The sequence below is a fragment of the Numida meleagris genome, chromosome 1 (genome assembly GCF_002078875.1).
Source record: "Numida meleagris isolate 19003 breed g44 Domestic line chromosome 1, NumMel1.0, whole genome shotgun sequence".
NCBI classification, from domain to species: Eukaryota; Metazoa; Chordata; class Aves; order Galliformes; family Numididae; genus Numida; species Numida meleagris.
In genome coordinates, this window is record NC_034409.1 from 78,167,148 (window position 1) to 78,194,267 (window position 27,120).

The following is a 27,120-nucleotide window of genomic DNA, read 5'->3' on the forward strand; positions in this document are numbered from 1 at the left end:
AGCAACCCTGGTACCGCGGCACAGCGATATGGCTGCAAGCAGCATGAGCTGCTCACAGGATCTGTGTTCCCTTTGATTTAATGATTCCCATTAAAGACAGAGGAGAAATTGGTGGTGTTTGAGGATTTTGGAGAGGGAGATAATGCTGCTTGAAGAATGTGAGGTGGTCTGAAAGTATGGGAGAAAGGACAGTGGGAATTGGGCTGCCTGGTGGCTTTGGTAATGGGTGTGTATCAGAAGGCATTATATGGAGATTGGATCTATTACATCACAGTAGGTGTCCGCTCTAGTAAGGCCAGGAAAGCCCTTCTAGGGACTAGGTTTCTCACTGCTGGCAAGCAGTGCTTAGCAAAGACATGACCAACTTCTGGTGAAGCCTCAGTTGCGTGAGTTGGTTGTTTTGGAATAAGGAGGAGAAGAAACTGGGACTCAGGTGAGAAGGAGAGCCTGAAATGGCATTTTTGTACTCAGTGGGGCTTGGTCTTGGTGTGCACACAGTGAAGGAAATGAGTGAAAGCAAAAAGCCTCTGGGGAAAAGCAGCTGCTGGTAAGGAGGAGGTAGTGCAATCCCTTAGAAGAAAGTGTGGAAATGGAAAAGCCTCTTCCACATTCAGCTGCAACAGTGTTTGGCTGATGGGCTTCCCCCACCAGACAGATCTCCTCCAAGTGAGGTCTGAGGCCTCGGGATCTGGCGCTTGCTGAGCAGAGGAGGTAACTCTGTACTGATAACGTCTGGTGGAGCTCATGCTGAGTGACATTTCTGCTTTCTCAAGGCTGAAATGCCTTTAGTATGTTCCTTTCTCTTGAGTATGGTGTTCCTAGTACACTTTTATGTCACCCAGTGATGACAGTCCGGGGAACTAGAGAGAGCGATCTGCAGAATGTGTGGGTTTTGGGCAGCAGCAATGGAAGACTTGTGTCCTCTTTAGTTTGCAGATAAATCAAGGTGGTGGAAAATGGGTGGAATGGATGAGGGCTGCTTGTGGGTGTATGTTTTCCTCATACTGCAGGCTTCTACCAGTACTTTCCAGATATCTGCTACTTTTCAAGGTCTAAAGGGCTGTACTGAGCTCCTGGGACTAATTTGTGTTAGGTGGCCGTGCTCTGTTCTATTATCTTCTGTTCTGGGTGGTTGTTTTAAAGCAGTGCAAATTTGTATGGAAGAGCCATACTATGCTTTTGGTGTCCATGTGAGCTTCAAAGAGAAAAAAACAACATCCAGAAGAGTTGCTACAGTCCTGTCACAGGACGGAGATCCACTTTGATTACATATAATGAGTACTTAATGAAATCAATAGACTCTCAGTCTGAAGTTGTCTTGTAGATGGTGCAAGTGAGTTATCAGCTGGGGAAAGCTTCTGAAGCAGTAGGGATTGGTTTAGTGGTGGATTTAGTGGTGTTAGGTGGTGGTTGAACTTTGATGATCTTATGAATCTTTTCTGACCTAAATGATTCTGTGATTCTGTAATGCCTCTCTATGCCAAGTCTGAACCAAAACTAAACTCCCCATGCTGAGGACAAATAATACTTTGCACCTGTACTACAAAGATCTCAGGTCGCTTTAATAAAACACAAATGAATCATCCTAATACTCCCCATGTAGGAAGAGTAAGATTATTTTCTCCTTTCATAGCAGTTCAAATCTTGAGATTAAATGGCTCACCCATCTCACTTTTCAGACCTGGGAACAAAATCTGTGAAATAAAAGTCTCAATACAGTCTTTTTACTGAGAGGACTTGTAACTGCTTAGTCTTGTAATCACTGACGTACTCCTCCTTCTTTTCCTTGATATCCACTCCTAAATGCTTTGAATATGCTTGTGTGCTCCAAAAGCAGTGCTAGGCGCAAGCAGCAGACAGCTGGAGGGAGAGCTCTGTGTTGTCATAAAGAGTGAGGTTCCAGGGCAGACAGAACATGGTCCTGCTGTGGGAAGAGCACAGGGAGGTTAGGCTGTGTTTGAACAGGCAGGGGTTGCTGTCCTAACACAGGGGCAAGCAATCTGCTGATGGATCTCATGCTGCTTCACAAGGGTCGTATGAACATGGTGCTGAGCTGGGATGAATCAGCTGGACTTTGCTGCTCTGGGCAGTTCTGTGATGAGTGCAGTTGTGAACCTGTGCAATTTCACAGCTTCCCACCTGCACTGCAGCCAAGTTCTGTGCTCTCAGTGGTACAGGTCAGCAAACTTCAAGGCCATGTGCAGTGCTGTCCCTTTCAATAAGTGGCAAAAAGCCACGTATCTGCACATCCATCACTGCTTTGGAGTGCTTTGCTCTGCTAAGCTTGCTAATGACGAATAGTCATTATACTTAATTGCCTGAAATCTACAAGGGAATGACTATTTTCTCTGGGCGTATGATATATTTTGCTGCCTTGTGGTCGACTTCCCTTGCTGCCCTTCAGAACAGAGTCTGAACACAAGCTGGTTTCCCTGCTTTGGAGTGCCCACTGGCTTGCTTCAGACTGGAGCCGAGGTAAGTGTTGGCTCAGAAATAATATGGAAAGAATATAATGCATCTGTACGAACCCAGTTATTTTGCCCTGCCTACAAGAACTTAGGATCTGCAACAGTCCTGGCAGGTGCATTGTACTATAGAGAAGATCATCATCTCTTTCAGAATGAGAAGGTTGGTTGCTTCAGCTCTGGAGAAGGTAGTTATGGCTGAAGATATGTACTCTGCAGTGTCTGGCTCCAGAAATGCCAGAATGGTTATCTTCAGCCTCAGTGTTTTGTAAAATTTTGTGGGGTGTGTGTGTATAGACACACACACGCATCTATGTCTGTATATCTATATCTATGGTCTTCTGTTGCCTCATCCTGAAAAATGTGCATTTCCATTGTGTTTCAAATGGGAACCCATTGTAGGAATGGGGAAGATGAAGAGAACAATGGAGGGCAAAACCAACAATTCCATTTAGTATGAGTTTTTGTCATGGTTTGTGACTTCAGTGTCTTCAAGGTGAGGTGAGTGGCAGACATCTTCCCTGTATGGTGCAACACTTTTATCCTGGGGGAAGGACTGAGGAAAACTCATGGAAAACTACCTTGATTGTTTTTCTTTCTCACGGGTAGAAAATTATTTATGTGGGGACACAGAAGGATGGGAGAGATCTCTTTATGCATTTATCAAAACTGGAGAGAGAATGCATTGGTATTAACTACAAACTTCATCCCCAGCTCTGTGCATGCCTGGGAGATACTCCTGTGACTTACTTGTTACCAAGAGGCAGTGGAGCTGCACAGAACTTGCCAACAATGTGTGACTCATCCTTCCTCCAAAACCGATTCTTGGGGAGATATTTGAGTGTCACGCTGTTTGTCTGGCAGAGGGGAGCGCTGTGGGCCAGCAGCCGTCTGCCCACCTCCTCCTGCTTAGGTCTGCAATGGAAGGGGAGAGATGTGAGGGCTGGTGTTCAATCAACCTGCAGATGCAGACTGAAACACTGGAGGAACCTAGAGCATTCATCTGAACCCCTTGGGTAAAAAAAAAAAAAAAAAAAAGTGGAGCACAAAGACTCATCTGTCCAAATAGGGTACTACAAGAGAGTCAGCAATTGAAAATATCCTTCTTGGCCCTCTATTCATGTTTCATCTCTGTAATCAGGAGTACTTCTGCATAAAAATTGCTGTCACATGTTAGAAACTTTACATAACTGCATAAATCATGAGAGGAGTGTGGACAAGTTCACAGAAAATACAAGTGTTGGGAGCTAATAAAGACAGCTCACCTTTGGCTCTGAATGTCCCTGAAATGCGTTTAGCTAAAAATAGGGAAACTACCTTCAGAAATCATTGCTGCACATCTACATTGCCTTCTTTATGCTCTTCTCTAGGTATTTACTTTAGGTCACGCTGAAGGTGGGATTTCACCTATCATCTATCCAATCTAATATTGGATAGATGGATTTTCATCTGTCTTTATGCTCTTTGCCAGGTAACATGAACTGAGGAAGGCCAGAGCAGCTAATTACCAGAGCCTGGTGGCAGGCTGTGTGCTCTGAAGTGATGCTGCCCAGCTGCTTGATCTAGATGGGCTGCCTCCCTTCCATGGAGTCTGTCCTATGGGCATCTTATGCCTGACCTACTTGGCTCCCATTCCCTTGTACTGTTTAATAATGAGTGGAGCTGAGTCGGTGAAATCCCAGAAGCATTTGGTGACTGTCTGCTCAGAAATATGACAAAGGGATCAGGAAGAGACTACAATTCTGGCAACCAAAACAAGTTGAGGATCAGGATGATGGCTGGACTCAGTGTCCTCCCAGGCCAGAGCAGCCAATCCAAACTAGGGCATCCAGTTCCTCCTTTCTTAGAGTGTAGAGGTAGATGCTAGAGGTTTTGTGTGTGTGTGGCTTGAAGCTGTCCAAAATGAGAAGCATCATTAAATTGTGGCTACAAAGGTGAATAATGGATGGTAAATGGAAAACAAACCGAGGAGAGGCCGTCCCTTTAGAGCATATTGTGCATGGGCAGGATCCAGCCATGCTGTAGGACAGAGGAGCACAGTTAATAAGGCCAAAGAAATTCACTGCTGGGACTGACGTTTTGTCAAAGCCCATGCTGCCTTTGGGTGCGTGTAGGACTCTGGCTAACTCCAGATCTATGTTTTCTTGGGTATAAGGGATGATGCCATGTTACATAATGTGGTACATAAGCAACACCACTGCAGCTGAGAAATATGCCATGTAAAAAGCTCCTTATTCTGTCAGCGCCATGGCAACTGTGAGGCTTGGGGACTCATCTCTATGAGCAGCATGTGTAGGGTAATGGCATCCTGTGGAGTGAGATCTGACTTGATGTTTGGGAGAGAAGAAGGTTGGTGTGAGGCAAGCAGCATCTGTGCAAGTCACTTGTTGAAAGCATGGGACTGGCTGAACACTCCCAAGTTCCTGTGTAGTTCCTGGGAACTAGGGGATAACCTGCAGGCCAGATCATCAGAAATAATCAGTGATGGGTCAGTGGCTGAACTGCAGTGTAAGAATCTACAGGAGTTGCCTGTTGAGTATGGTGCACTGGAGATTTGAGCTTTGCCTGAGGAAGGCACGTTTCTTGCTTTTTACTACCGTATGAGTTAGAAGAGAGATCTTCACACACATTCTCAAATCTGCAGGCTTATGTTGTAAGTACATTTTTCAGTTTAGCCTTGTGTTTATTTGGTTCTGGGCTCCTCTGTTCAAGACAGACAGAGATCTCCTAGGAGTTCATCAGAGCCACAAAGATGATGAAGGGTCTGGAGCAACTCCTGTATGAGGAAAGGCTGAGTAACCTGGATCTGTTCAGCCTGGGGAAAAGAAGACTGAGGGGGGGATCTGATTAATGTTTATAAATGTCTAAAGGGAAGCAGGAGGCAAATGGATGAGGCCAGGTTCTTCTCAGTGATATGTAGTTAGTGATAGGACAAGGAGTAATGGCCTAAGACTTGAACACAGGAAGTTCCATACAAACATACAGAAGAACTTCTTTATGGTAAGGGTGACAGAGCACTGGATTGAACAGGTTGAACAGGGAGGTTGTGCAGTCTCCTCTCCTCATGCCTACCTATGCAACCTATTGTAGGGAACCTGCTTTAGGAGGGTTGAATTTGATGATCTCTTGAGGTTCCTTCCAACCCCTGCTATTCTGCGATTCCTAAGAGGGCACTTAAGTGAAGCACAGCTGCTGTCTTCCAGGGCAAGGGTGTCCCTGGACAGCTGTAACTCTACTGTCTCATTAAAACCTGAGGGTACAGTAAAGCCTTGGGATCGCCTGGCTGTCTCACTTCCCAGGCAGATTTCTCTCCAGTGCTCACATGTCTCCTGCTGCACATGTGACAAACGCTGTGTCTGACAGCTGCAAAAGGAAGTGCTGCATGTCTTCTTGAGCAAACTGTGGGTCCTGACTTGACCTGGGTGTTGCTATTTCCTCCTTCCCACACCTTTGGAAAAGGCAGATTTGGCTTCTGAGTTTTCAGGGCTGCTTGGATCTGCCTTTGCTTCACAGTGGGGTTGGACAGATGTGAGCTCCATCAGGTTGGAGTGTGACATACTCCAAATTGCCATGTTAGTCTGGAAATCCATAATCAAGCAGCTATGTCATGCTGGGGAGCACTTTCAGTGGGCCTCCCCTTCCTCACATCTCACCTCTTGTCTCCTGGTGCCCAGGATCAGAGCAACAGAGTTAGCTATGGCTTAGGGCTGTGTGGGAGCCAGTTCTGGGTCCCCTCCGAGCCCTGGAGAGCTGGCTGGGATCTTTAGCAAACTGCTTTCCTGCTTTCTGAGACTGCATGTCTACATGGTGGTTACTAGCCCCTGGCAGTGCGCAGGAAGTTGTGGGAAAAAGTGAGGTAGACTTTTTCTGGGGAACTTCTCTGTGGTGGGGAGATTCCCCCTGAGGCACAGGCTGGAAGCTCTGAGCCTGGTCTTTTAATTCAGTTATGGTTTGGAAGAGGATGGTGTTGGCAAGAGAGAGCTGACTGTCTACAGATCATAGAATCATTAAGGTTGGAAAAGACCACTAAGATAATGTAGTTAAATCATCAACCCATCACAACCGTGCACACTAAACCATGTAGTCTTGGTCTCCTGCCCACTGGACTTTTCCCCTACAATGGGAGCTATGGCGCATTTTGGTGTTACTGCAGAGACAGCAGCATACTCCTGATAGCTACTGAACATATCTCTGACTGTGCAGGGATGTACTTGTTTTCTTTCTGCAACTGCTGTCCTAACGAGCATCAACAGAAATGTCTGAGCCAAGTCCATCAGTCTAGAACCTCTAGTGGATGGGGTCTAGCTGTAGCCAGCTCTGTCTGGCACAGTACGATTAATGACTATTTGAAGGTGATTTAAATCAGTACTGGGCATGGGTATGGTGTATAAGAGGAATTATCATAGCAGTACAAAGGGGATCCTAGAGTACACCTCTTGCTTTGTGTACTTGTGGACTTTGTCAGGGTTATCGAGTAGTGATACCACATACCTGATTCTTGAAAACATTTAAGGTAAATGTGTAGGAACTTAAGAAAGACTGTGGTTCATCACACAGTGGCTGCACTCAGGGAAATGTTATAGAATCACAGAATCATAGAATGGCCTGGGTTGAAAAGGACCATAATGATCATCTAGTTTCAAACCCCCTGCTGTGTGCAGGGTCCCCAACCACTAGACTAGGCTGCCCAAGAGCCACATCCAGCCTTGCCTTGAATGCCTCCAGGGATGGGGCATCCACAACCTCCTTGGGCAACCTGTTCCAGTGCGTCAACGCCCTCTGAGTGAAAAACTTCCTCCTAATATCTAACCTAAACCTCCCCCGTCTCAGTTTAAAACCATTCCCCCTTGTCCTATCACTTTCAACCCATGTTGATTCTGAACCCATTTTTCATCCTTCTGCCCTTCCTGGACTGGGAAAAGCATCCTTACACGTGGAATTGAGAAAAAGCAGACCAGAAGTATGCACTGTAACTCACATGGTGATCTTTGTTGTGTCCTTGGTGCTGTTGCTGAAGAAAGTGATTTCAATGCTGGTGATTACATTTCTTTTCTTCTGCAAGCGGAACTCAACGAGGCTGTGGTGAACTGAACAAGAAGTAAAGTAAGTGGGAGTGAGGACAGGTAATGTGTGTTGGACCTACCCTGCCTAAAGTAGCACTCACTGCTGGGCACCACCAGCACAGCTAAGATTAAGCAGATATAAGAAAGAAAGTAGTCTGTGGTTTTAGAGACCCAGTGGGCAGATCTGCATACTCTGATGTGAACAGCCAGGCATTTTCTGTACCCTTCAATTCAGCCCTGAAGCCATGTGGCTGTGTTAGTAAGAGGCTGTGCCCACACTAGTAAATCCACTGGAAAGGGCTTTATGGGGGATATGTGCACGGTTATTGCTCTTCAGCTATGTGTCTGGGATCATCTGCGCCCCAGCAGCTGATTCTGATGGGGGTGGTAGGCTGTGACTATTTGGCCTTGCCTGATAGTCTGCCTGACTTGGTCATCCCCATTCTGGCTCATTTTTTTTCTTTGCTACTTACCACAGAATGGTGCTGAAGAACTGGTCATTAAATAAGTATTCACTTCTGTAGGCAGCCTTCTCATCTTGACTCCTGCCTGCTCCAGCAGGCCTGTGGGAGGAAACAAAACCAGAGCAGAGAAAGCTATGAGAGACCCAAGGCAGAAATAGAAGTGGTCCCAAATCTCCTTCACTCCCAACTTAATTGTCTTGGAGGACAGACCCTTTCTTTATACCAGAGCAAGCAGAGGTTTGTGATGTCCGTTTGACAGGTTAACAGGCCCCCTGCATATCTACTCTGACTACTGTAGCTAACCATCAGCAGCATACCTCTTGGTGGCTTTGTGCAGATGCAAACCAACACAAGGTGCTAGGACAAAGGAGACCCAAGGTGCTGGGAGATGGTATTTCTGGCTGAAGTGAGAAGACGTGAACCCACTAACAAGGTGACAGTGTGGCTTTGCTGAGATAGGAAGGGAGTGGATGATCTGAGAGCCTCTCTGTGTATTCCTCTGGTACCAGTCACCAAAAAACACTGGAGGATACTTCCTCTCCTCTTGCCACAGCTGTGAATTAGAAGGCTCAGAGAGGCAAAGATTACCTTCTCCCAGTCCAGGTGGTTTATCTTTAGGGCAGCAATTTATGAGAAGGAAGTGACATAACAAAAGAAAGTGGTTTGCAGAAGAATGAGACTTTGGGGTTGGGCTAAAACTTCCAGCTGCTTCTCTAAACAAGACACTTTTTGAGCGAATTGCCCATTTGCTAGGCAAGAGATTCTGGAGAATGTATTCTAGTACCGGTCCTGTGAAATATTTAAAGATCAGAAATGTTCAAGACACTGGTGTTCTACCTTGGACAGTATACAAGCTTTTGGCTTCTCTACGGAAGCCTGAAAATGACAGTTTCTCCCTATCCCCAAATAGCTCCCATTCAGGTCCTGCTTGGAAAAATCTCAACCACGTCCTGTCTGTTATACTAGCACTCATCAAGTATGTACTGTCCCCTGCTCCATGAAGGTCTCACGCTGATACTGTACCTATTCTGGGACAGGAGAATAGGAAGGGATCACCACAGTCCACGCAACGTCCATTCAAAAAATCTTGATGACTTGTGCAAGGGAATGCCACGATGGGACAGGAATGTTTCAAGGCACTGACATAGAGATGTACTGCCCTCATGTGATCACAGATCAGATACTTGTAGCCTGCAGGAAGACATGCATGCAGAGAAAAGCAGCTGTCAGCCTTCCAGATGGTTTTGACCTTTCTGTATGTTCCTAAGGAACAATAAGTCAAGAAATTCTGATTCTGCAGCCACCTCCTCTTCACAAATAACATCTTTGTAAAGCACCTCTGTGACTGCAAATGCAGACTGCAACAGAAGTCATGCAGAAACCTGGAAGCCTATCTCTCATACTAAGATGGAGGGCACCTGGTTGCCCTATCTCCATCATTGTGCCACTGACGAGGACCCAAGCCCTCTGTAAAGAGACAATAGCTTTGGCTCCCACCTGCACCATGACCCCGGCTGTGGGATCTGAGATGCCCTACGTGTCCCTACCCTCAGTGGATCTGTCTTATCCAGAAGGTATTTGAATATTCATCCAGCCCGTGCTGCCAAGACACTTGACTTATATGTGATTTTAATTTCAGCTGCTTTTTGTACTGCTGAGGAGATGTGGGCCATGAATCTCTGCTGCCACGTGTCTTTATAAGTATATGTTGTCATGCTTTGATGTCTGCTCTGACTGTGGCAGCAGCTGGTTGCCACACAGCATTTTCACAGATTGCTAAATGGCCACAAAATCTCTTTGCTTGGCCACAAAGTATTCTCACCTGCAGAGATGAATCGAGGGCATCCCGGCTGATCTTTGCCTCCATTGACAAAATAGTCGATGTGGCCTACAGGGATCCGGATCCCAAAATCTGAAAGTAGATGAAATGTGACTTTATTCCTATGATCAGCTCTACTGTAGGCTGTATCATACGTGGTGTTTGACAGGGCCCAAGAACAGGTTCAATATGAGTAGTGCCAGACATAGCTTCCCCATGGCCCTTTTTTTTTCACACAGTGAGAACGTATTTCCTGTTCCTTCTCAGATGCCCACATTGTGGACAAGGGTTTGTTGCATGGAGCAGAGAGTCCTTTGGGATCTGTCATAAAAATGACTGGCAACTTTGGCTTAATCACCATCTTCTTCACTCCTGTTCTTGATCCTGTATAAAGGAGAGCAAAACTGAACACAACCTTCATGGGGAATTATGAGGCATGACTGAGAGTTATGTCGGTAGAGAATTTTGCGGTCTTCAGGCAGAGGGTGTGACTGAAAGGCAAATGTTTATGTTCTAGCACATTTTACCTAGCACAACCTAAGCGTCTTAGGAAAGTTACTCTGTTATTGCACCAGCTGTGGGTTTTACACCATTGCTTCCTCACAGTGGCACCTTTCTGTTGTCACATGAGCAAAAGCAAAGCAAGGTTAGACATGTAAATTCCTTGCAAGTGGTAAAAAGCACACTGAGCTTGTTCTGCAGAAACTCACTCTGCTGTAGCAGGGTTATGGAAGAAATATGTGCTGGAAGATTGCCCTGTGTCTACAGCACTAAAGCCCCCACCTGTTGCTGTGATGTGCTCTGGGGTATGGATGCCTGCCAGTGCATTCATCTCTGAAGCCTATCTAATCGGGGAACATCCTCAGACCAGACCGGAACTCGTGGTCATCTGGCATAAATGGGACAATGACCTGCTTGGTTCTTAGCAATAACGATGGCAGGACAAACAGAAGTGTGGGCTGAAGAGGAGAGAAGCCAGCTTACTGTCAGCATCGGTATGAATGGCTTCCACAAAGAGGGCATCCCCAGGGTCCAGGCGTTCTTCTGGGCTGGCTCTGGTGTACTTAGGGCCTGCGGGATCCAGGCCTGCAACAAAATCAAACACCTCAACAACAAATGCTCTTCAGACCCTCTCTTTCTTGTTTCTGGACCAGTAAGTTTATTTAAAGCTTTTTAAAATGTTGCCTAGCAGAAGCGATTAATTATTCCCTCATTGCATCAATCATAGTTCAGAAAGCTTTCTGCCCTCACTAAGCTCCACCCTTGCCTTCCATCCTTACCTTGTCCTCCGCTGCTCCCAGCCATCCATATCCATGCAGTAGCTCTGTACCAAGCAGCACATGAAGCCTCAAATTTCTAGGCTATAAAGCCATGACTAAGCTTCAAGTACCTCTAACAGAGTAGGGGCAGAGCATATTTTGGATTTTCAGTGAGAGAGAATCAAACCTGTAACACCTTCCCTAATTGCACAGTGCTACAGCCTGAGTGATGTCACTGGAGATCTCAAGCTTGGTGATCAATTCAGCTTTGTGGGCGTTGATCAACCCAAGCTTTACAAACGTTCAATACTATCAAACAGTCTTAAAACAGAAAGACCTCTGAGCCCTCTCCCCACAAATAAAATCAAGTTCTCAAGCAGCCACTGATTTTTTTGCCTAAAACTTGCTCCTAGAGCAAATTCTGGGGAGCCAGAGTAATACTGCAGATTTTCTTAGGCAGTTCCAAGGAACAGGTTAAAGATCATGTTTTTATTCTGGCTGATGTTTATTCTGTTTGTTTTGCTTTGGAAAATAACCTCACATGACCTTTTTCACTCCCCAGGCACCAACAATAGTTTAAGCAGGAGCTCTGCTCCTTGTAATGCTGCCTCAGAGCTGGCCAGTTTAATTGCCTTTTGGACTAAGTCCCATTAATTCTCTATGGAGAAGGTGTTATCAACAAAATACAAACTGACATGTTTGCATTTGTGTGTGGAAGCAGGGAGGAGGAGAAGGGAAAGAAGAGAAGTTATTTCCTGTCCTACCTAAAAATAAACACTATCAAAGGGACAAGTGGTCAGAAGAATGTGCTGCTTTTATTTGTCATCCATGTTCTTTTGTCTTGTCCCATGCAAAAAGCTGAGAGGTTCCCTGCCCAATTCTACAGAGCAAGTTTAGGTTAAAGGCCATAGGGTAGAATAAGAAGCGTTATTCAGTACAGCTTAAAGTTCTTCCTGAGGAGGGAGAAACACTTTATACAAACAGCAGCCAATTCTAGCTCAGCTTCAAGGTAAGCAAACCTGTTTCTGTCCTCTATTTTCTCTGCTGGTCTCCTCCACAAGTAGAGTCACAGAATCATTTAGGTTGGAAAAGGCCCTTAAGATCATTGGAGCCAACCATCAACACTACCAAGTCCACCACTAAACCATGTCCCTAATCCTACATCCACGCATCTCTTAGATACTTCCTGGGATGGAATTTCCACCATTTCCCAGCACAAACTGCATGTATGGAGGCATACATCCTGCACTATTCACTGTAGCTGTACTGTGTGCAGCTAAATTCCCTCAGGATTCCTTTTTTCCTCCTCCTGAAACAAGTTGTTCTTCACAATTTTAGATATGGGCTGTTCATTCCCGTTTCTGTACCATTTTCTTTCCTGCTCAATGAGGTATCTGCAGGAACAGGCACAGTTTAAAGAGACTTCTAGTAGAGCTAAAAATGAATTGACTACACAGAACTACAGAGTTTTTATTATGTGTGAACAACATAAAGGCAAAGGTCTCTGACTGAAGTTAAACGTTATGTTTTCTTGAAAAGGGTCTGCTTCTACTCATCTGAAGATGTAGCTGATGAGAAAATGCTGGTACAGGATGACCGTTAACCAAAGTCCCTCCAAACATACACTTGCATTCACTGCTTTAACAGAGGCCCGTCATGAAACTCTGCTCCTAGTAAGAAATGCCTGTAGTTCATGCAATGTGTGAAGCTATGACACTTGAAGGGTGAACCAACATTTCCTGTGGAGTGTCTCTCCTTGAGGCCACCTCTTTGAGGCAGTCAAGCATGAGCTGAAGCAGACTGGGAGCCATGTTCTGTCTACATCTGCTCTTCCTTGGTGGCTGTTCAGACTGTGTCTGTTCCTCCTTTCCTTCCTACCAAAATAGATCTCCAGCCCCAGAGTTTCCCCAGACTTGACAAACCCTCAGCAATCTGATCTGACTTAGCAGGCAGACCTGCTTTGAGTGAGACGCTGGACAGGAGACCTTCCAAGGTCCCTTCTCACCTAAACTGTTCTGTGACTTTATTCCAGGCCATACCTAAAAGCCGGCAGGGCCCTGCATGAATATAAGAGCTCTTCACACCATGATCAGCCTCTAACCATCTTTATCTGTAATTCCCCCACTGCAACCTCGTCCTTACACCCAGGAGTTTGGTTGTATATTTTCAAGGCCAGCTCTGATTTGGTACAACTGGGTGACTTATCATTTCACTAATCACATGACCTCATGACTAGGAAAGCTCACTAGTTAGAAGAGAGCAGAGGTAGAAGGACTCTTCTGTGTGTGCATTCTTTTGGTACTGTGGAGGGGACTGATAGCTGGAAAGGATTGTCAGGATCTTTTGAAGCTAGGAAGAAGCCCCAAAGCTTGGATTGACTGAGTTTTCATGCAGTTAAAAGACGACTATGGATGACTCCCCTTCCTTGAAGTTTCATTCTCTTCACTGAATAAGAAGTGAGGACCCAAGTCTCAGTTTTATCATACCTGTTATCCGTCCCAGCTGACCACCGTGGAAGTGCCCTACTAGGCCCCCAACATGCGCACCAAGGCTCACACCGATAACGTGGATGGATGTTGCAGAGACTCCCAGGGCCTGCAGATGATCATACAAATTAGTATTTCTATAGAAGAAAGGTGAAATACCCAACAACTCCATAATTCTTCTCATGTAGGATTGCTTTTGAGGTACACAGTGGAGAACAAACTAGATGTGGTGATGATGGCTATTGCCCTTTCTGCTTTTCGGAGTCTTTCTTTTGGTCCACACATGCAAAACCAGCTCTAAAGAGGTTGGTCAGATGCTTCTGATCCTGACTACATAGCCTGTTGCACTTCTTTCCATGGTTTGTTTCAAATGGAACTTCCTCCTCTCAGCTGAGTAACTCATGTTCCCCATAAAATCTTTTCCTCAGTAAAGCAGAGGAAATAATTTTATTTCACTTTTATACCACCATTGTGCACATTGTACTCATACCCATTATTTTAAGATTGTATTTTCAGAGATAAAGGATTTATTCATAAGTTGAACTGCCAGGTAAAGCACAGTCACTTAGACATGAGGGGACTCCATCTGAAGGTATCCTGCTGGCTGCAGGCTGTTCTGCATGATGCAGTAGCATACAGTGGGAGAGGATGAGGCCATAGGAGTGAGATGAAAAATCCCGCCTTTGATATATGCGAAGTTACATCCTGCAGTACTGAGGCTTATGAGAAACCAGAAGTAGTCAGTGTAAAGTAGCAGGAGAGATTGGACAAAAAAGTCCTTAAGTAGCTGGAGTAGAGCTCAGCACAAACACAGGACAGACGCTGGGGACCAGAGTGGCCCAGTAATTTGTTCACTCTGTGACCAAATCAGTAATGAGGGGTGACAGACCTCTCCCCTCCCAGCCCTATCTCCATCCTCCTGATGTCACAGCTGCTCCAGGAGTGTGAGTGCACACTCTGGTGCACACCCAGGAACTCCCACACTGTGCAGTCAGGGTCTACAGTGCAAATGCTACACAGAGTTTATGCATGGCTGGTAAATACAAAGATGTACCATCCTCATTGCATCAGTGTTGTTCAGCTGTGCTGTGCATGAGCTTACCAGGAGCTTGCTGATGAAGTGTGAGATGAAGAGGGCCAGCTGCGTGACATTTTCCACTGCAGAGTGATAGGCTCCTGTAGACCCGTGAACCCAGTCCACTGCAATCACGTTTACTTGACTTATGTGCAGTATTGCACGGACAAGCCCTTCGATCCAGGAAGGTTTTGTACCCAAAGCCCTGTGGAGTAATCAGAAACAAATATGTCAGATGTCTTCTAAAGCAGGGCATGTGACAAAATATTGTTCACTGATGCTAGAGCTTCATATGTCTCAGGGTAGACTGCCAGACAACTGCTGAAAAGTTGTTCTGGTGTCAGACACATTTACGTGGCATGTCGTTGCTGTAGTGTAGTAACAAACACTGTCCAGAATGGGTTGATTCGGAAAGGACCCCAACAAGAAAAACATTTGTAGGGCTCGGCCTGAGATCTTGGTCTTGCTGTGGTGCTCCAGTTAGCCACCACATGGCCTAGTGGGAGATAGTGAACTGACCAGGAACACCTGGTCCTGCTCTGCTGCCAGCCAGCAGGAAGTCCTGGGTCAAATCACACAGTCTGTCACTGCTACACTGGGAAAAGGAGGAGGCTGCGTACTACCCACTACTCCTACTACCACCTGGGGCAGGAGTGTGCTATGTCATGCGAGGGCAACAACAGATTTTCTGAAAAGACCCTACAGCATCTTGTGTGGTTTCATCTTGGTTTTCTAGGCACTTGTCATTCAGGCTTTTGCACATCAAATCAAATAACATTAAATGGTCACAGCTGGCTGAAAAATGGCACAGTAAAAGAAGCTTGCAATATGGTGACAGGTTAAAAAAATCCCTGATTTACAACCCCACATTTTCAAGATTAGAAGTATTGTGTGTCTGGGAGGGATTCTAAATGACTGACTAATCCAGGCTGTTGATGAACCAGGACATGAGCTGCAAGAAGACAATTTAAAGGGAAGAGGATCTTGAAGAAAAACTTCTTAAATAAAAGGATTGAAAGAAAAAAAGAACGAGAAAGGAAAGAGAAAGGGAACAGGTAAAGAGAGAGAGGAAAGGAGTGAAATAAAGAATGAGAGAATGAAAGTATAAAAGAAAGGAAGATGGAAAGGGGAAAAAAAGGAAAAGGAATAGGGAAAATAATTTCCTAACTTGCTTTAGGCTCCAAAAATATGAAACAAAGAATAGACCGCTAGTCAGACAGTAAAGGATCTGCTCCTACTGTTTGAAGTTGGATCATTGGAGGCTGCAACAAGAAAACTGTAAAATTTTTAAAAAGACCTTATGTCCCTTGGGAGAATGCTGAAGGGATCGGGAGCACAGATAGTGTTCTTGATTCTCCCACTTGGTGTTTGGGACCCAGATAGAAGGAGGAAAACGGATCAGCTGAATGAATGGCTGCATGGATGGTGTTGTGCTAATGATTTTGGGTAGTATGATCTTGGACATACCTTTAATAGACCAGGCATGTTGATGTTGGATGGGATGCAACTGACCAGGAGGGCCAAGAATGTTTTGGGTAGCAAGCTGGCTGGGCTTATCACCACTGCTTTAAACTGGATTTGATGTGGGAGGGGGATGTACTTGTAAGTAAGTGTCAGAGAAGAGTCAGAGAACACTGTCACAGGCAGTTCCAGGTATGGTTTGGCACTGAGCACACCAGGCTCTGCTCTTAGCAGGTGTTTCAAATGTAGTCACTGCTGGGGAGAGTAAGATTGTCTGATGGGCAGGGGATTCCCAGGCCTGGGAATGCCCTTTTTAATTTCTGAATATAAATTTAACCATAATGCTCTTCTTTCTCTCACCTGAAGCCATGGATTATTATCTTCGTTTCCAGGCTGCTATTGAAGCTGGAGTTCTTGATATCATCATCAGCCAAAATTAGCTCCCCACAGCTGGGTCTGGAGGAGGTGAATAGAAGAAACTGGACATTAAGCTTTCTGCCATGTAGGAAATTTGCTGTCTGGAAATCGGTGCAGCGATGCCCTGAGGTTCTGTTTATGTTCCCTGCAATGAGAGGGAGTGAGAAAAATATTTGGCCTGTGTCTGTATGGTGGAAGAAAAAGCTCATTCTAATTTACTAGGAATCTGGCTTCTATTAATAAAGAGTGAAAGGATAGAACATATATTAAAATCAGCCCATTCTGGAAAACAAGTACTGCCTGAAGAAGCTGTTCTGCCCATTGATGGAATTTGAGCATTGACCGGGGAAGAAAACTGTGGATGTCTGTGGACTTCTGAGAATTGTTTTACTGTGATGTGAATGATAAAAAAAAAAAAAATCCCTCAAACCCGTAGGTAGTACAGAACTGTGTAAATTTAGGCTATAAATCAAGGAAAGACCTACATAGCAGACCTACATGGTGTATATGGCTAGCCAGTAGAACAGGTTATCCACAAAAGAGCTCCATCTTTTGGAGTTCTAGAAGACTGGCTGCTATTTTGGAATAGTTACAGAAGACAACATGTTGGATTGACTAAAAGATGAAATGTATTGACGTGATGAGCAGGAAGCCAAGTAATTGATGAAACGATCCCTTCTAACCTAAAAAATGGTTACTTTGTGAACTGACATAGTTGCATCCTGCTGAAATGACAGTGCATGTTCCTTTCCTTTTCTAGACTGGAGGAAGCGAAACAGCCTTGAATCTGTGTGTTCAATAAAAGAAAAAAAATCCCAAATATCCAGCTCCCAACTTTTGCCTGTTCCAACAGAAGATACTTCACAGCAGTGAGGCAGTACGTGGCCTAAGAGTAAGCTCAAAAAACCAAAACTCTGTACTCAGATTTCCCCTTCTGTCCCTTACTGTTGTCTTTCTTTTTTGGTCTTCCTTTGAACAAGAGAGAAAAGGGAAAGACATTCTCTGGCATCTGTTCAGAAAAACTGCTGCTCATGAACTAGCTTCACTTAAAGGGGCACGCTTAGCAAAAGCACAGAGCGTATCAGAAATGGCATCAGGGGAGGAGGACTGTGAGTGGAAAAAGATCCCAACTAAAGCAAGGAATGGAGATGTGGCATCTATTCATTTTCCCTCAGCTACTGCAGATTACACTTGCTCAGCTTTCAAATCAGGAGTTGCCAGTGCCAGAGGTCAAGTGGTCCCTTTTTCACCTCCTTGCACTTCAGCACAATCCTGGAATGCTCTTTTAAATCTTGTTTGTGGAGTAAAATCACCAAGACAGATGGGATAAGAAAGGACTTTTCCTGTGCTAGCCATTCTCCTGACATCTAACTAGATTACAGCAAAGACCTCTTGAAACACGGGTGTATTAGGGAGAATTTAATTCAGATCCTTCTATGTAAAGCCTTCAATCCCTTGTCATGCATTCACTCCTTTTCTTACCTGCTTGTGCTGAGCTAAGCAGCAAGATGCCAGCGAAGACAAAGAGGGGTTTTCTCTTCGGATCCTCAACCATCTTCTTGTTAGTCCACTACAAGTATGAGTACTGTACACAGAATAACAACAGTGGTGGGTTGCTCGTTCGGCTTGGCTTGGTCAATGATCAACTAGGCTCTGCTCTTTTGGGAAAATGAGTAGGAGCAATTGGCTCTGCTCTTGTTTGATCATTAGTCAAAGTCTGTGTCAGCAGAGGCTTCATCGGTATTTTGGTTAAAATAGATGTTGACACCCCTTTCCTTCCTACTTCCTTTTCCTGAAGGCAAGAGAAGTAGTTGCAAGGTTTCATAATGTGTTTGTGTCAGGAAGGCTCCTAGCAGAACCTTGCATCTGAGTATTTTCGTATTGCATCAGTGTCTTTCTTCTTGGTGCATGTTGGCCTTTCTTGGAGGAGAACACGCAGCTTTGCTTTTGACTGTTTCAAGTGGCAAGGAGCAAAAGAGAAAGCTCATGCCCCACCTAGATGGAATTTACTCTACAGCTGCTTTATTTTAAGAACAATATGAAGAAATTGATTTGGTCTGACCAGAAAGATGAACAAAAACCTTTCCAAAAGCACCAGGCATTACCTTCATTCACAATTAACTGGCAGTAGCAGTCATTTCCTTACCCCAGTTTGCTCTAGCCAAGGGTAATGGGGAAGAGCAGCTGTTTTAGGCAGAACTTTTTATTTTTTCCAAGACGCTCCTGAGGGAAATTTCCCTCAGTTCTTGTGGGGAAGTTGGACAGCATTAACTGCTCGGTCTGAGGGCTGCCGAAACCTTGACCCCGCTGCATCTTCCAAGAGACAGACAGTGGACATTGCCTGACCCTTAAACACATAGCTCTGTGGTCATGCTGGCTTATTGTCTGAGGAACAGATTCTCAATGTTTCTTCAAACACATTACTGAATTGGTGTCAACTGGTTGTCTACCCAACCAATTTTCCAAGATTTAGTGTTGCAATATGAAGAACCAGGCTTTCCAGCCCAACTCGGGTGAATTCTGACACTGTAAGACACAAGGTAACTTTGGACTGCAACAGAGCCCAGCCCATTCCCTTGTCATTACACCCACAAATTGCACTGATCTGATTCATTTCTTAATGAAGAAAAAAGGAAATAAGCTTGTATAATCCTACCAATAAGCAGTGCCATTTCCATGCAAGCCTCCATAGCAAAAGCGTAATTGTGAAAGTGACAAATTTCTTAGAGGGGAACCAAAACTGAGCGCTTAAAGAAAATCAGCAATCGGTTTTATTTCTCTATTTTTTTTACTTACAATCAGTGTGATAAGTTCTACTCTTTGTGGCAGGGTGCAGCTGTAACTTTTTGCCAAGCGCCGCATCAATTTTGAAGTGCCATGTACTATAAAGCAGGCACTGGTTTTACAGCCTTAGAGTAAAGCAAGCCTCGCAGCCGAGGTGTGCAGATCTGATACGGCTTTTTGCACCACTATGTGAAAGATTTGTTAAACACCCTATCATGCAATGAAAAATACATTTGAAAAAAATAAATCTTCATCATATTGAGGATTCTATTGCCTTAGCACATTTTTCCCCTGTAATCTCAGCATTTAGCAATTCTAGGAAATTTTTACATCAGCATACTGCAGTGGTCCCTCATGCAAACACAGAAAACCACCTTGTTGCTCTGTGCTTAAAATGTTTCATCAGTAAAACTATTTTAGTGTAAAGGTTTTTCTTTTTTTTTTTTTATTTGTGAACTTAATTACAGTAACTACAGTTCAGAAAGGTACTGTTGGCACCATTATATCACTCCCCACAGGGAGTGACTATAATAACAGTGGGGGCTTCTACACCGTTGTAAAAACTTTCAGCCCATGCCAAATTGAAGCTCAGTGTGATTCACTTAAGTCAGTCAACAAACAAACGTGATTTTATCCACAAATTCTTTTTATTGAGAATCTGAAAATTGTGCCAGCAAATACCAAAAGTGGAAAATGTCACCACCTCACTCACAAAGCAACAGCTGGCAGCAACATGTCAGCATTTTGTCGTGCCCAGATGTCAGGAGGAAATCTGACTGCAGGAAAACTCACTTCGGTTTGAGAGCAATTAAGTAGCAATGGAAACAGTGCAGCCTGAGTAGCAGTGCGTGACCTTGGGGAAAATAGGTTGTCGTAACAGCAAGCAATGACTAAGTCCACTCCTTTTCTTCTCTGCATTCGAAGGAAGGCATGAAATTTTTGCACAGCTCTGCTCATGGTGCATTAAGGGGCGATCCACCCCACTGTTGGAATTCTTGGCATCACAGCTCCTTTGCTGTCCTTTGCCCCTTGAGCAGAAAGCGCAGCTTCAGGTGTAGGTAGCACCTGCTTACTGCTCTGAGGAGAAACCAAGGAATGGGGTTCAGTTCCCAGCTCAGCAAGAAGTGATTCAAATCCCTGATTTTCAGAGAGTGTCCTGGCTATGGGATAGCAGGAAGAAAACGTTAAAGACTGGCTTGGCAAGTGAGAGGGGAAAGCATGGGTGACTCAGATTGGATTCTGAGAAAAGAAGGGAAAACGTTCTTTCACTTGAGTCTTCAGCGAACACATAAGAGACCTTCTACCTAGCATTGCTACAGCAGCATGGACAAGAAGATACACTGCCACCTATCCCTACAGTCTCTCAAAACAGAGGAGCCAAGGTGAGGGTCCCAGCCACTGGGCTCAAGTTTCCCTTTTCTTTTCTCTGTTCCATGAAGCTCTAATTGCTTTCCACAAAGAAGAGCAGTTCCAGTAGGAAGAAGTCAAGCCCTACTTTCAGTGTATGTGGGTGACCTTCTGAGGTTCCTTCAATCCTAAAATAAGTGAAAGTATTCTGTTCTGAATCACAGAATGGCAAGAGTTGGAAAGAACCTTAAAGCCCTTCCAGTCACAATCCCCCTCACCACGGGCAGGGTGTCCACCCACCAGATCAGGCTGCCCAGGATCCCATCCAACCTGGCCTTGAATGCCTCCAGAGACAGGGCATCCACAGCTCTCTGGGCAGCCTGTGCCAGTGCCTCACCACCCTCTGAGTAAATAATTTCTTCCTAATGTCTAACCTAAATTAACCCTCTTTTAGTTAAAAAACCATTCCCCTTGTCCTATCACTATCAGACCATGTAAAAAGTCGTTTTCCCTCTTGTTTATAAGCTCCCCTCAAATACAGGAAGGCCACAGTGAGGTTTCCCCAGAGCCTTCTCCAAGCTAAACAAGCCCAGTTCCCTCAGCCCTTCTTCAAAAAAGAGGTGCTCCAGACCCTGCTTCAGATTTCTCTGTGATCCCAGAAGATCACATAACCCCAGGATGGCTATAGTGGGCAAGGTAGGAGACAGCACCCTTCCGAACAGTTTCATCCAAAGCCTCTGGCTTTTGGAAGGACATTTTACCTGTCAAGAGGGCTAGTCAGCTGCAGGGAGCTGCCTGGTGAACCAGTGTACTGCAGGAAGATAAAACATTTCTGGAGTACACGCTGTGACTTCGAGCCTTTGCAGTGCAGGGAGCTGCTAGTGGGCTTGAGAAGAAGAGCAAGGACTGAAGGACAGAAGTCTGAGTTATGAGCTCCTGTCACTAAGCAAAAGGAACTGCTGGGATTGATAGAACAAGAGCGAATGGCGTTAAACTGAAAGAAGGGAGATCTAGGTTAGATGTTAGGAGGAAATTCTTTACTCAGAGGGTGGTGAGGCACTGGCACAGGCTGCCCAGAGAGCTGTTGGTGCCCCATCCCTGGAGACATTCAAGGCCAGGTTGGATGGGGCCCTGGGCAGCCTGACCAGGTGGGTGGGAGCCCTGCCCACTGGATGGGCTTTGAGGTCCCTTCCAACCCAAATCATTCTGTGATTCTATGATAGGTCTGACACCATGTGGGGCCAGTTCTATGCCATGCAGGTAGGCGTGTGGGTACAACCTAGCTATAGCGTTACTCCTATTTTATAAAAACCAAGACAGCATTGCTCAGGGCACCATGCAGTGTCACTGTAGCCCACGCTACAGCTGCAGCGATGAGGTAAGGGAGCTTGCAGCAGTTCCTGGATGGAGAGGAAATCCCGGGAGGCTGAGTGTGCCTCGAGGCTGCCAGAGGTGCAGGTGGACGTGGCCTTCCCTCAGCATGAGCACGAACATGGTACCAGCAGGAGACTGACATCCCAGCCCCAACAGCAGCTCATAGCATGGCTGCTGCTGTGCAACAACTTTTTCATGCTTGATGGTCTAACTGTTGCAGTTATTTTCTCTTTCTTCCTCAAAACCACGCTGTAATATTGGAGGCCAGTCAATCAACGACAGGGCACGCGCTGATTTTCGCTTTGTGAACGGGCTTTTGAGCAGCTGGCTTTGAAGGAAAGCCCTAGAACTGAAAGCCGGTTTCTGTTTCACTGCCTGCTTTCCGATGGCTCGGGCAGAAGGCTGACCCAGCTGGCCGCCCGGCTCGGCGCTGAGGCGGCAAGGCGCAGCCCATAGCTCTCGCACGGGACAGGCGGGAACGCCCCCACACACCGAACTGCTCGGAGCTCAGCAGGCCCGCCCCTCCCGCTGCCGCACCAGCCGCCGCCGAGAGTCAAAAAGTGCCGGGTGCAGCGGCCGCAGCTCTCGGTTTCTTTCGGCCTCGCTGGGGCGAGCAACCGTGATGCAGCCTGTGTTGTCGGGGCTGCGCGTGCTGGTCGGCTCCTTCATGGGTGAGGCGGCGGGCAGAGCCCAGGACCCCGCGGGCAGCCCCGCTCCCCCCGCGGCTGTGAGTGTGGGGCGGGGTGCGGGCGCTGCTCGGGGCTGAGGGGCGACGTGCTCCGGGTGGGGGTGTTTGCTCTTCTTCATAGCGGGGCTGGACGAGCTCTTCTCCTCCGCACCACCTGCGGCTGTCATGGCAGGGTGAACGAGTCGGAGTGGTTGGGGTCTCTGGGGTCGCCCCAGCGCCTGTGTGAACAGAGGGGTTACAGGGAAGGCCTGCGGGTGTGGAGTGCGTAGGAGCTGTCAGCTTGTTTGGTTTAGTGACCTTTGCATGACGCTTCTGCAGCTGGGACCTTCAGAAAGCGTGGGACTTGGTGTGCAGAAGGGCGATGAGGATGCTGTGTGCCTGCAGGAGGCTGTGTTGCAGGGTGTGAGCCGTAGCGCTATTTCCCGACTTATTCATCTGATCTTCAGCAATTTCACAGATAAAATTCTAAACGAGTGTCCGTAACATATGACTGATGGAGTATCCTCTTGTAATTTTGTATTCTTTGTGAAGGTGCTTTGGAGTTCTGCAGAAACCAGGTTGTCTTGGCACAGCTGTTCTGGGCAGCTGGGTCCCTGTGCTGTGGGCTTATTCACCAAATGAGAGTCTAACTTCCAAACAATGTGTATTTCACAGGGAGAAGAGAAGATCATAATTAGGCAAGTAGAGAGGATAATGGTGGCTGCCAATGTCATTTTTCCTTTCCGTGTCTTTTGGGGGGGAGGGAGGGGGCAAAATGATAGCTGTTTCTCTTGCCTCTCTGTAATTATGTATATGCTGATTAGGATGGGTGATCAGGAGTACAAACAACAACTCTCTGCAGGTGTGGACTAAATCACATAAGTGAGATTTCACACCCTCTGTTTGTCTGTATGCTTACATTACTGCTATTATTTGTGTTGTGGTCTGTGTGTAAATGTTTCTACTGCTGCATGTGGATTTTGTCAAGGTAAAATAACTTGTCATACCCATATAAGAAAATCAATACTTCAGAAGTCATACTGGTTTCACAGAATCATAGGGGTTGGAAGGGACCTCTGGAGATCATCAAGTCCAACCCCCTGCTAAAGCAGGTTCCCTACAGCAGGTTGTGCAGGAGAGCATCCAGTTGGGTCTTGAATATCTCCAGAGAAGGAGACTCCTCAGCCTCTTTGGGCAGCCTGTCCAGTGCTCTGTTACCCTCACAGTGAAGTTCTTCCTCTGCCCAAGTGTACTCAGTACATCAGTAGCACCTTGGCTTGTTTCTAGTCTTGCAAACTATGTTTGCAGCCCTTCTTCCTCTATCTGCCCTCACCTCCTGAATCCCAAACTTCCCACCCTCCCTCTCCAGTGCATGGGTTTAAAATACTGCTCCTGTGCACCAATCTCTGGCATCTGGAAAAGGAAGTGAGAGAGGATCACAGAGCATAATCCATCCTGAGGACTTGCTTCTCCATTCTCCCATGGGGAGCTTCGACATGTGGAAGCTGCCAGAGCATAGCTGCATCTGCATTATTTAGCTAGTAATGCTTGTGTGTGTCTAAGCCATTATATCAGGATTTCCCCTTGCTATACTGGAGTGCAGCATTACCAAGTCTGTGAGGGGTGTGAGTGCAGGTGGTGACCACTGTACCACACTACTTAAGGATGACAGGCTGCCTATAATGCTGGTAACACTGTGCTGACAGTCTGCATGTACTCTCATCCTGGGGTACATGCGAAGAGGGGAACTTGCTAGAGATGGAGATTTTCTTATTGATTTGTTCATTTAGTATGGAGTGAATAGACTTACGTAGAAATAAGCTAAAGTAATGCTTTGGCAAAAAGAAAACACCCAAGTGAAGAAAACACCCATCTTCACTTGACAAAAATGAGTCCCCGTATGTACCTTCACAGAGAGGAATGTCCTCTCCAAGTTGGAAATGTAGCCCAGTGGATTCTTCTTGTTAGAAGTTTTATTTAGATGCATCTCCTCAGAGTTTCTTTGGTATCAAAGGAAAACAAACTTTTTAGGGTTAAGAAAATTTGTTTCATCTTTACAGTCAGTAATTGACAGTACTTGGCTCAGAGCTTCCATTTCAGATCCATGAAGAAACAGACCTGAGCTGCAAAATTTTGGATCAGATTCTGTCCTTCATTCAAACATAGGACTTCAGATGGGTTGCCAGAGATGGGTGGGGATCTGAAAGTTGTGAAGTCCCCACGCTCCCTCCCTCTCAGTGGTAGGAGGGAGAGAATCAGAAGGGCAAGAACAAGGAAAACATATGGGTTGATATGAAAACAATTTAGTAAGTGGGGCAGGGAGAAGGGAACTGGGATTGTTCAGACTGGAAGAGAAGTGGCACGGAGAAGGCTTTATTGCTCTCTACAGCTGCCAGAGAGATTGTAATGTGGTTGGGGGTTGGTCTCTTCTCTCTTCAATAGGATGATACAAGTGATGCAAAGAGAATGACAGAGGTTTGTTGCTGCTTACACATAGTTAAAACATTGGTGTGTGGGCTGCAGGCAGCCTTGTGTTGTTCAAGGGCAGCAGTGCACGTTCCCATGAACTTGACACAATAAGCAAGTGGAATACTCGGTTTCCTGTCTCACACGCCAGATTTGCAGTCACTCCTATGCAAATCTTATTTGCCTCAGCAACAGCCGGGGAGGTTGCCGCAGCTTACTGTCTCAGCTCCTTCTTGTCTGGATGTAGCTCTTGCCTTTGCTTTTATACCCAGTGTCCGAGAGCTTTCTTACTGGAGTTTGGGAACAGGATCATGTCTGTGGCCTGTTGGGGAGGTAGAGAGCAGTGTGTGAATATCTGCCTTTCTGTGCTGAGCATCTAGGCCTGGGTCCTCTGCAACTGCAGATCTCATGATTCAGAAGGAATGTAACTACTGGGAGAATTCACAGTGGGAGGGGAAAAAAAAAAAGAGAGCCTGAAAAAAAGGGGTCATTGGAAAGTTACAAAAAAAAAAGAAAGCACCCAAAAAACAAAGCCAGCCAGCCATACCTTCGGCTGCATAAAAAGAAGCATGGCCAGTATGGCAAGGGAGGTGATCGTGCCCCTCTGCTCTGTGCTGGTGAGGCCTCACCTGGAGTACTGTGTCCAGATAGGGAATACTCAGTACAGGAGAGATGTGGGCCTGTTGGACTGCATCCAGAGGAGGGCCACAAAAATGATCCAAGAGATGGAACACCTCTCCTATGAGGACAGGCTGAGAGAGCTGGGGCTGTTCAGCCTGGAGAAGAGAAGGCTCCGAGGTGACCTGAGAGCGGCCTTTCAGTATCTAAAGGCAGGCTATAAGAAAGAAGGGTAGGCTCTTTCACTGGGTCTGTGGTGATAGGATGCAGGGAAATTGTTTCACACTAAAAGAGGGAAGATTTAGGTTGGATATAAGGAAGAAGCTTTTTTTTTTGTTATAATGGTGCTGAGGCACTGGAACAGGTTGTCCAGAGAGGTGGTGGATGTCCCATTCCTGGAGACACTGAAGGTCAGGCTGGATGGGGCTGTGAGCAGCCTGCCCTAGCTGTAGATGTCCCTGTTCATTGCAGAGGAGTTGGAGTAGATGACCTTTAAGGGTCCCTTCCAACTCAAGCGATTCTGTGATTCTATGATAGACATTACTACATGCTTACCTCTTGTGGGCTGTTGCAATTTTGTCCTTTCTCTAACCCCTGCCAGTTGTTTTAGAAAAAAATCAATTATCAGCATCTTTTGATTCACTTTTATTCAATTTTAAGTCTTCGCATAACAATCAAGGTGAGGGAAGGTGACACAGAGTAGAGGAATTTCTCACTTCTTTCCATTAGCTACCAGTTTGCTGCCCACCAGTGATTTCTTTACGTGATGCCCTTTTGCAGGAAGTACAGTTTCTCAGGGTTGTCTGCATTCTTGTCTAGCTCATTACTTATGCTTCTGCTGTCCATTCTAATCCTGCGTTTCTTTTTTTTCCATCAGTCCATTTCTCTTTCCCAAGAGCGAATGAAGCTAATGTCTTCCAGCTTTAAGACATGTGGGAGTGCCATTGTCTGTTCTTACGGACCATACTAGATCATCAGCCCCCTAAGCAACCAAGCAGATTGGAGAGTTCTGGGGAAGACTAAGACAAATCCTTTGCCGTGGAGGTCACTTACCCCACTGTTTCAGTGGGGAATGGCCAAAGTACCCGCCATCGGATAGGAGTTCTGTGCTCTCCTAGAGTGTTCTGGAGTTGAGTTAACAGTGCTTGTATGTAGAATACTCAGTCTGGTTTCTTACATGAGGTACTGGGATGAACACAAGACTGGAGCAGGATGCTTTTTGTGTTGTAAATGACTGTGTTACCTTTGAAGAAATCTTCTGTATTTTTCATTTCTTAAATAAATGTTTTCACAGTTTTGGTGGCTGAAAATCATGCCATCTATGGTGATGGGCCTGGAAAAGATGACACAGGTAG

At 45.8% G+C, this 27,120-nt stretch overlaps 1 protein-coding gene and 1 long non-coding RNA gene across 28 annotated transcripts in view; one reads left to right on the forward strand and one right to left on the reverse strand.

The window, feature by feature from the left end:
* Positions 1,539-18,712, reverse strand: PLA1A (phospholipase A1 member A). Its single transcript, XM_021397613.1, has 11 exons — positions 17,992-18,712; positions 16,453-16,654; positions 14,659-14,836; positions 13,557-13,665; positions 10,796-10,897; positions 9,815-9,904; positions 9,016-9,183; positions 8,002-8,091; positions 7,444-7,552; positions 3,216-3,380; positions 1,539-1,924 (listed from the first exon to the last, which is right to left on the reverse strand). Exons 1-11 carry the CDS (start codon positions 18,062-18,064, stop codon positions 1,840-1,842), a joined length of 1,371 nt encoding a protein of 456 aa, XP_021253288.1. The 5' UTR covers positions 18,065-18,712; the 3' UTR covers positions 1,539-1,839.
* The window catches only part of LOC110399273, a 48,024-nt gene continuing 42,697 nt past the window's right edge, over positions 21,794-27,120 (forward strand). For 5 of the 27 annotated variants that reach the window (XR_002439064.1, XR_002439072.1, XR_002439071.1 and 2 more), the window contains exon 1: positions 21,796-22,741. This is a non-coding gene — a long non-coding RNA (uncharacterized LOC110399273). Of the gene's footprint in view, positions 22,742-26,249; positions 27,117-27,120 lie in introns of those variants that run through there. The other 22 variants (XR_002439063.1, XR_002439066.1, XR_002439078.1 and 19 more) reach the window with 15 other exon arrangements.

Bases quoted from the DNA above. Each gene is read 5' to 3' on its own strand.
- PLA1A (XM_021397613.1), bottom strand. From the start codon at position 18,064: ATGGTTGAGGATCCGAAGAGAAAACCCCTCTTTGTCTTCGCTGGCATC. The intron at 16,655-17,991 runs GTAAGAAAAGGA...CTCTCATTGCAG, and splicing joins GCTTAGCTCAGCACAAGCAG to GGAACATAAACAGAACCTCA. The intron at 9,905-10,795 runs GTAAGCTGGCTT...ATCTACTTTCAG, and splicing joins CATTCATACCGATGCTGACA to ATTTTGGGATCCGGATCCCT.